At 39.5% G+C, this 6,636-nt stretch overlaps 1 protein-coding gene across 1 annotated transcript; it reads left to right on the forward strand.

Annotated features, from left to right (window-relative positions):
* The first annotated feature begins 410 nt into the window (after positions 1-410).
* On the forward strand, positions 411-6,412 carry NXT2 (nuclear transport factor 2 like export factor 2). The gene is made up of 5 exons (XM_041742300.1): positions 411-548; positions 665-752; positions 1,751-1,837; positions 3,336-3,480; positions 4,358-6,412. Exons 2-5 carry the CDS (start codon positions 738-740, stop codon positions 4,537-4,539), a joined length of 429 nt encoding a protein of 142 aa, XP_041598234.1. The 5' UTR covers positions 411-548; positions 665-737; the 3' UTR covers positions 4,540-6,412.
* The last annotated feature ends 224 nt before the right edge of the window (positions 6,413-6,636 follow it).

Genomic DNA, 6,636 nt, shown 5'->3' on the forward strand with positions numbered 1-6,636 from the left:
GTAGGCTGCAGAAGGTGGTGAATGGCAAGGTTTGCTAATCTTCATTTGAAGTCTGAGACCAAAATTTGGGCATGAAGGAACTTGATAAGCCTTTTCTTATGAATAGCAGAAAACTAAATCGTGAATAATTTTAGGAATGCTGCTGAGACCGTTGGGATTCAATTCAGTGAGGCTAGATTCTTCCAGAATGTTCCAGAACTTTAGACCGTTCTTTGCCAGTCATGCGCAGTGTGGTGGCATCCCTCCCCAAACTCCACCCCTTTTTCTTATAGGCTACAGTTCCAGTAGGTGTCTCCTCGCGTTTCTCGTTGGTCTTCTGCTATCCTTGGCCCCGCCTACTGACGCAAAGAAGTCCCCCTATTGGGCCATTTAGATTTTTTTTTTTCTTGTCCCGCTTCGTGAGGGAAATGGATACTTTTGCTTGGAGTATCTAGTTTACGAAAGCAGAGGATTTTTTTTTCTTCCCAACCAAGTAGATAAATAGCAACCAAATGAATAGAAGAGGCAGATGGGAGGGTACGGTCGGAACTGAAGGAAGTGTACTTAAGGTTGGAACATCGGGGTGCTTTTAACAACGGACCGACCTACTTCCGGGAGAGAATGGGCGGGTAGAGAATTCGGCGTTTGGCGGGTTTAGCTGTCTTCCTAAATTTTGGTCCTGCAGCAGCCGAGGGCGCCCGACACGTGAAGAGGTAGTGACGCCGCCACTGCCGGAACAAGCTGCTTCGGGGTCCCTCATGGCCACGTCTGTGGTGAGTGCTGGGGCCACTGCAGGGTGCCGAGGCGCCGCAGCTCGGGCGGCTGAGGGGAGGGGCGCTGGGCCGGGCACCCTGGTGGTCACGTGATCCCGTGGCGAATCAGGGCCGGGCCCGCTGGGCTCCGGGGCGGGGCCCGCTTTCTGTAGCCCCCTTGGGTCCTGAGCCCACCGATTCCCCCGCCGCCCCCACCCCTTGGCGTCCGTGCACTTTCGGTTGCTGCCAAGGACCCCGAGATGAGAGTTGGCGGGAAGCGGAAATGTTGGGGTCTTTTTATGGCTTGCGATTTTTTATTCTCTATCATCTCCCTCTCTGAATGACTTTCGATATCCTGACAGGGAAATGAAACGGATTCTTAATTCAAATAATAGGCTGGGCTCGGCGAATGGCTGGGAGAAAGGTACCTATTAAATCATCTGGCAGAAGAAAAACCCCAACAGCATTTCTCTCCTTCGGTTCGACAATTCTTTACAAATGCCGGTGAATTTTTCCGTCATGTGTAGAAGTTTCCTAACTATATAGTTTTTCAAGCATTTCATTGAACTTCGTTTTATACTCCATTTTTTCCCCCACTGAGTAACTCTTTGTCCTGAGTTCTGGCTTAAAGAGGGAATTCAGCACTTCCACCACCACCCTGCCCTTTATAGGGTTCAGACCACATCGTTTTTATTAAGGTGAATGTTTTGTAAGATATTGGAAGCGTAAGGTACTTCCAGTACCAGTTACCAAGCAAACATAAATTCATATTTGAAATAGAAGAAAATTCACTATTGAGGGATGAGTATGTCCTAAACACATGTACTTTAAAATGGGGGAAAATAAAAAAACTGGAAACTTTTGAACCCTGACCTTTATAATGTCCAAATATCAATGGAAGAATGTGAACTGTGTATGCAGCTACAAAGTGATTGAAATACGTCACCAGCTTTTGTTCGTTTTCTCTTTGTTAGGAGTTGGAGGGGTGGTAATGTGCACTTCTGAATTTTTTCTTATAGGACTTTAAAACTCACGTAGATCAGGCATGTAGAGCTGCTGAGGAATTTGTCAATATTTACTATGAGACAATGGACAAAAGAAGACGGGTGAGCCTTATAGACTCTACTACACTCTGTTACGTACCAGGGTTTTTTGTTTTGTTTTTTGTCTTTTTGTAGCCATCCAGTCATCTGACTTGCATAAGTGGTAACTGTGGGCTTGTTCTTTAAAAGTGCATTTTTTTAGGGAAGGATTGGTTATGATACTCTGGAAATGTGGGCTCTGGAGTCCCTCTCTCAGCTTTGCATTTACCTAACTCTGTGACCTTGGGTAAATTGTTAATCTCTTTTATTCTCTAGTTTTAGGTAAATGGGAATTAATTTACTGCACTTGACATGGGGTTTGACATATATTTACTCAAATATGTTACCTTTTTTAACCCTATCATTCAGCCAGTATACTTAAATCAGTATCACTGCTAGTGAAGGAGTGTGCCATTACAGGGAATGTTCCTTGAACTGTTTAATTTCATATATTATTAATTTCTGATTAAAGCTCACAACTGTAGTTGGCACTCACAAACAGGATCCACATGGCTTGGATACTTTAAGTTTTCAACAGAGCAAGTTACTTCATCAGCTTTTTTTTGTTGTGATTTATCCTTGAGTCCTATCTTCTAAGTTAACTGTTTCAGTATGTGCTGGAGTCTTGCCTAGGTCTCTTATTGGCATAAGATTGTTTTAGAAAGCTTTCCTTTATGCTGCATGTACATAAATTAATCTCTAAGAATTTCTATTTTTTAAGGTAGAAGATAAAAGAAGCTTCTGGTACTGCACAAGGGCAAGGGCCCTGACAATGGATGTTTATTGTGTCTTGCTGCTTTCAAAAATAAGGCAGCAAAAAAAAGGCAACATAGTTTTATTACCAGAGTCCAGATAACAGGCTGTTCTTTTAATCCAAGTGAAATTTTAGGATTAAGCAAATGTGTCCTGTGACGCTTAACTGCTGTAACTAACTCTTGTGCCTAAGGGGTTAACTGTTGAATTTTGCTTTATCTGGGCCTTAACTTACCTGACTTAGCAAAGACTGCATTGGCAAGTACTTTTGATTCCTTTGAACAAAATAGGCTGCTTGAGTAGTAGTAAAAGGAATTTTTCCTAAAACATAGGACATCAAATGGCTCAAACATTAAGTGGCTCACGTGTACATAAACACTAGGGCTGAAGTGTACCAGTGGGATCTGATTGACAGCTTGAATTCTCAGAACTGGAAACTAAAGGGAGACTAAAACTGGTTTGGGTTGAAGCTTGTAATCATTTAATTCATTTTAGCAAACAAAGTAAAACTCTAAAACCCTCTTTTAGTTTGGATGCGCAGTGTTTTCATGGCTAAAGTGAGATGATATCTATTAAAGTCAAGGTGATAAGGCATATGTTTTGCTCACGTTATCTTCTAGTGGGAGGGGAGGGGCGCTGAGGAGAGAGGAGATGGAGGTAGAACCATGGAAATGTCTATATGCCTCCTGTAACCCTTCGATCCATTTCTGTAAAATGCTTCCCCAGGAACAGAAATCTTTACCTTTTTTTCCCTTTTTTTTTCTTTAAGGCACTAACCCGGCTGTATCTGGAGAAGGCCACTTTAATATGGAATGGAAATGTTGTTACAGGGCTGGAGGCCCTAGCTAATTTTTTTGAGATGTTGCCTTCTAGTGAGTTCCAGGTCAATATGTTAGATTGCCAACCAGTTCATGGTAAGACCATGGTCTTTCAGTGTCGTCTTTTTTCCTTTAGTGAGCACTGAGCTTGAACACCAAAAGCAGCAAGCAACTTTTAGCCATAGAAGCAATTACTCTTTGAGCAACTTAAAAATGAAAAATTCAGTCAGATCAAACTTTTGGTCTTCCTCTAGTTCCATCTCATCCCAGAGGACCGCAAGTAGGTTTTGATGAATTGTGTGCTTATGGCTTATTAGAAGTTAGTGAGAAATTAAGGCTTAATGGGATTTTGGTTGATGGGAGAAGACCAATTATCTCTTGTCCCTATATAAACAGCTGCGTTTTGTACCTTGAAATGTTTCCAGAAAAAAATTATACCAATATCTGATTAATATGTTTTATTATCTTAAAACCTGCTGAAATTTGATGGAAGAAATTTATCCTGTTACACGAAAAAATGATTTGGCAAGAGAGAATTTGGTTCAAAGTAGATTGATGCAATATGTAAGACTAACCTCTAGGTAGGGTCCTAAGTGTCAGAAGTAGTAGTTTAAGGTGATTTTTCCCCCCTTTATAGCTTAAGAAAGCATAAGAAAAAGCTCTGTTAGAAACCCAGTGAAATATTAATGAATACAGAAACCGAATGGTCCTGTGCTGGGTATAAGCTCTTCATTTGGAAACTTTACCCTAAATCCTTCTGGACTAGAAATAATTTTAATATGCTTTGAAATGATAATTTTCTACCTCTAGGGGCACATGCTCAATATTGTCCTCAAGGCAAAGAAAGTTTATGAAAGGTTTTTTTCTGTGTTGTGTTTGAAGCCGTAAGTTTCAAACGGAAGTTTGAAGTAGTTTAAGCCGGAAAATCTGCTTAGAGATAGAAACTGATCTCTTTTTTTCTATGTGGGTAAAGAGCAAGCTACTCAGGCCCAGACTACAGTTCTCGTTGTGACCAGTGGAATTGTGAAGTTTGATGGAAACAAACAACATTACTTCAACCAGAACTTCCTGCTGACTGCCCAGTCTACTCCTAACAACACTGTGTGGAAGATTGCAAGTGATTGCTTCCGTTTCCAAGATTGGGCTAGTACTTAAAAGGGGGAAGAAGTCCATTCTTCTTTGGTCCATTAGTTCCAGCAACAGAAATTTATGTGAAGTAATTCATTTCATTGTGGAAGCACTATAAACTAATAAGTGCTGAAACTCTGTATTCTTTAATACTTTTTTTATTCCTAGCAGCACCTTTTTTAGCAGCTGCCTGTTTGGATCATTGCCCTTAAAAGCTTTAATGCTAGTTTTTTACATGCCTTATATACATTTCACTAATAACATTCTTACAGTAATATTGTACACATGGTCTCTGTATTAATATACTCACTGTGAGCCCAGCCTATTGCAAAAATTAAATTCTTTTGTAATACTATCTATGGGATATCAGCACAAAGTAACTCGGGGAAGAAGTGGACTTTTTTGGTCATTGTTACTAGCTTAATTTCTTCATAAGACACATACCTATTTTCAGTATTGCTGGTAATGTAATTGTAATGTAAGGCTTTTCCAAATCCGTTCAGTGAAGACATTACTAATTTAGGTTTGCATAGCTACTCTGACATACTAGCACGTAGAGATGTTCGGTAGTCTTTCTTCGTGTTAAGTGTTTTATGTTGGCATGTTTTCTTACAGAGTGAATCTACTAAAACGTTCCCAGTTGATACTTGAGTATTGGATGTACTCAGTGATTTAAAAGCAGAACTACTTAAAAAGATTTCTCTTGGCAGCTCCAAGTTTGTAACTTTAGGTAACGAATGATAGTAGGACTCATAGCTTTAATGGGAGAATGGGGAGTGAGAAATGGAGAGATCCAAGGTTGGCCAAAAATTAAGAACGGTGGCCAAGTGGTAAATGTTTGGTACTTGTTTTCTACCTCCTAAAAATGTAGCTTATTTTTAGGATTTAAGTCATAAATTAGCCTTCTAAATGGTCCTACGTGTGAGCAGCAATAACCCTGACCCTGCAGGGTCTGACAGGAAAGTGGGAAACCAAGCCATTGCTCTCTCTTCGGGACACTCTTCACTTCTAAGTCTTCCATGTGAACTTCAGGCCAGAAGTCTCCTATGTATTACCCACCCCCTGAAATAAGTGATTTCTTCTGTGTTTTACACTGTTGGCTGTGTTTTTCTTTCTTTTTTACTTATTTAAATTTAAAATTATTTAATAGGATTTGTTCTTCTGTTGAGCAAATAGAACTGTTGTAAGGCATGTTCCTGTCATGTGGCTAGCTCTGTCTTTTTAAAGAGCAAATAGAGGACAGCAGATTTTCATAAGCCCCTACACTTCAAAAGAACAAATTGATTCATGTTATATATTGACATATAAAGAGAAAAGGCTAGCTTTGGTTTTTGTAAAACTTTAAAGTTTTCTCCATGCTTTTGTTCATTTCGGTGTTTTTAAGTGAAAAGTGCCAGCTTCGTTTCTCCATTGCAACTCAAATTTAAGGTTTCTTATTGCTTACTTTGAAAAGCAGCAGTTCCTTTACCCTTGCCCCAAACTGCATGTTTTACTTCTGATGTGTTAACAGAATAGAATTAAATATTGGAAAAGGGGGTGGAACTGAAATTTAGACCCACAGTCTCTTATACTGCTGATCAAAACTTAAACATTATAGTCTACTCAGAGTGAGCTTATTCTCATTTTGGAATGGCTGTTTACATCTATGCCTTCAGCAGCAAATAATCAGTGCCTAACACTGACCTTTCCCTGGTAGAGAACAGTCTCAAGTAAAAAGCTGCATATAACTAGCAATAACTGAATTGAGTGGTTATATTGTATGTTTTAAGACTTCTGTATGCATTGCTCTTTCAAACTGTATAACTTTTAAATGGCTGGAACTACTCTTGTATGGACTAAGACTGTATTTTTGACATGCGCATATTTTTGTAACTTGAAAAAAATAAAATTTGCCTTGTGACAAGTTTTCTCAAGCTTGTTTTAAGGTCTTTTGATTTTTTTTTTTTTTGAGACGCCAGAAGAGGTAGTTCTTTACAATATAAAGTTTTTCAAATTAAAAAACAAACACAATAGAATGTTGATAACAGTGGTTGACAACCTAGATTTTGTCTTCTCTCTAGTCCACCTTGTTCTTTTCCTACCAAATATTCACTCACGGGATCATCTGTTTGAGGTAGTGGTGAG

This window comes from Vulpes lagopus, chromosome X (assembly GCF_018345385.1).
Source record: "Vulpes lagopus strain Blue_001 chromosome X, ASM1834538v1, whole genome shotgun sequence".
In the NCBI taxonomy this organism is placed as follows: domain Eukaryota; kingdom Metazoa; phylum Chordata; class Mammalia; order Carnivora; family Canidae; genus Vulpes; species Vulpes lagopus.

Excerpts from the sequence above, each read along its gene's own strand:
- NXT2 (XM_041742300.1), top strand. Across the intron at positions 1,838-3,335 it reads CAATGGACAAAAGAAGACGG|GCACTAACCCGGCTGTATCT; the intron begins GTGAGCCTTATA and ends TTTTTCTTTAAG. Across the intron at positions 3,481-4,357 it reads AGATTGCCAACCAGTTCATG|AGCAAGCTACTCAGGCCCAG; the intron begins GTAAGACCATGG and ends ATGTGGGTAAAG.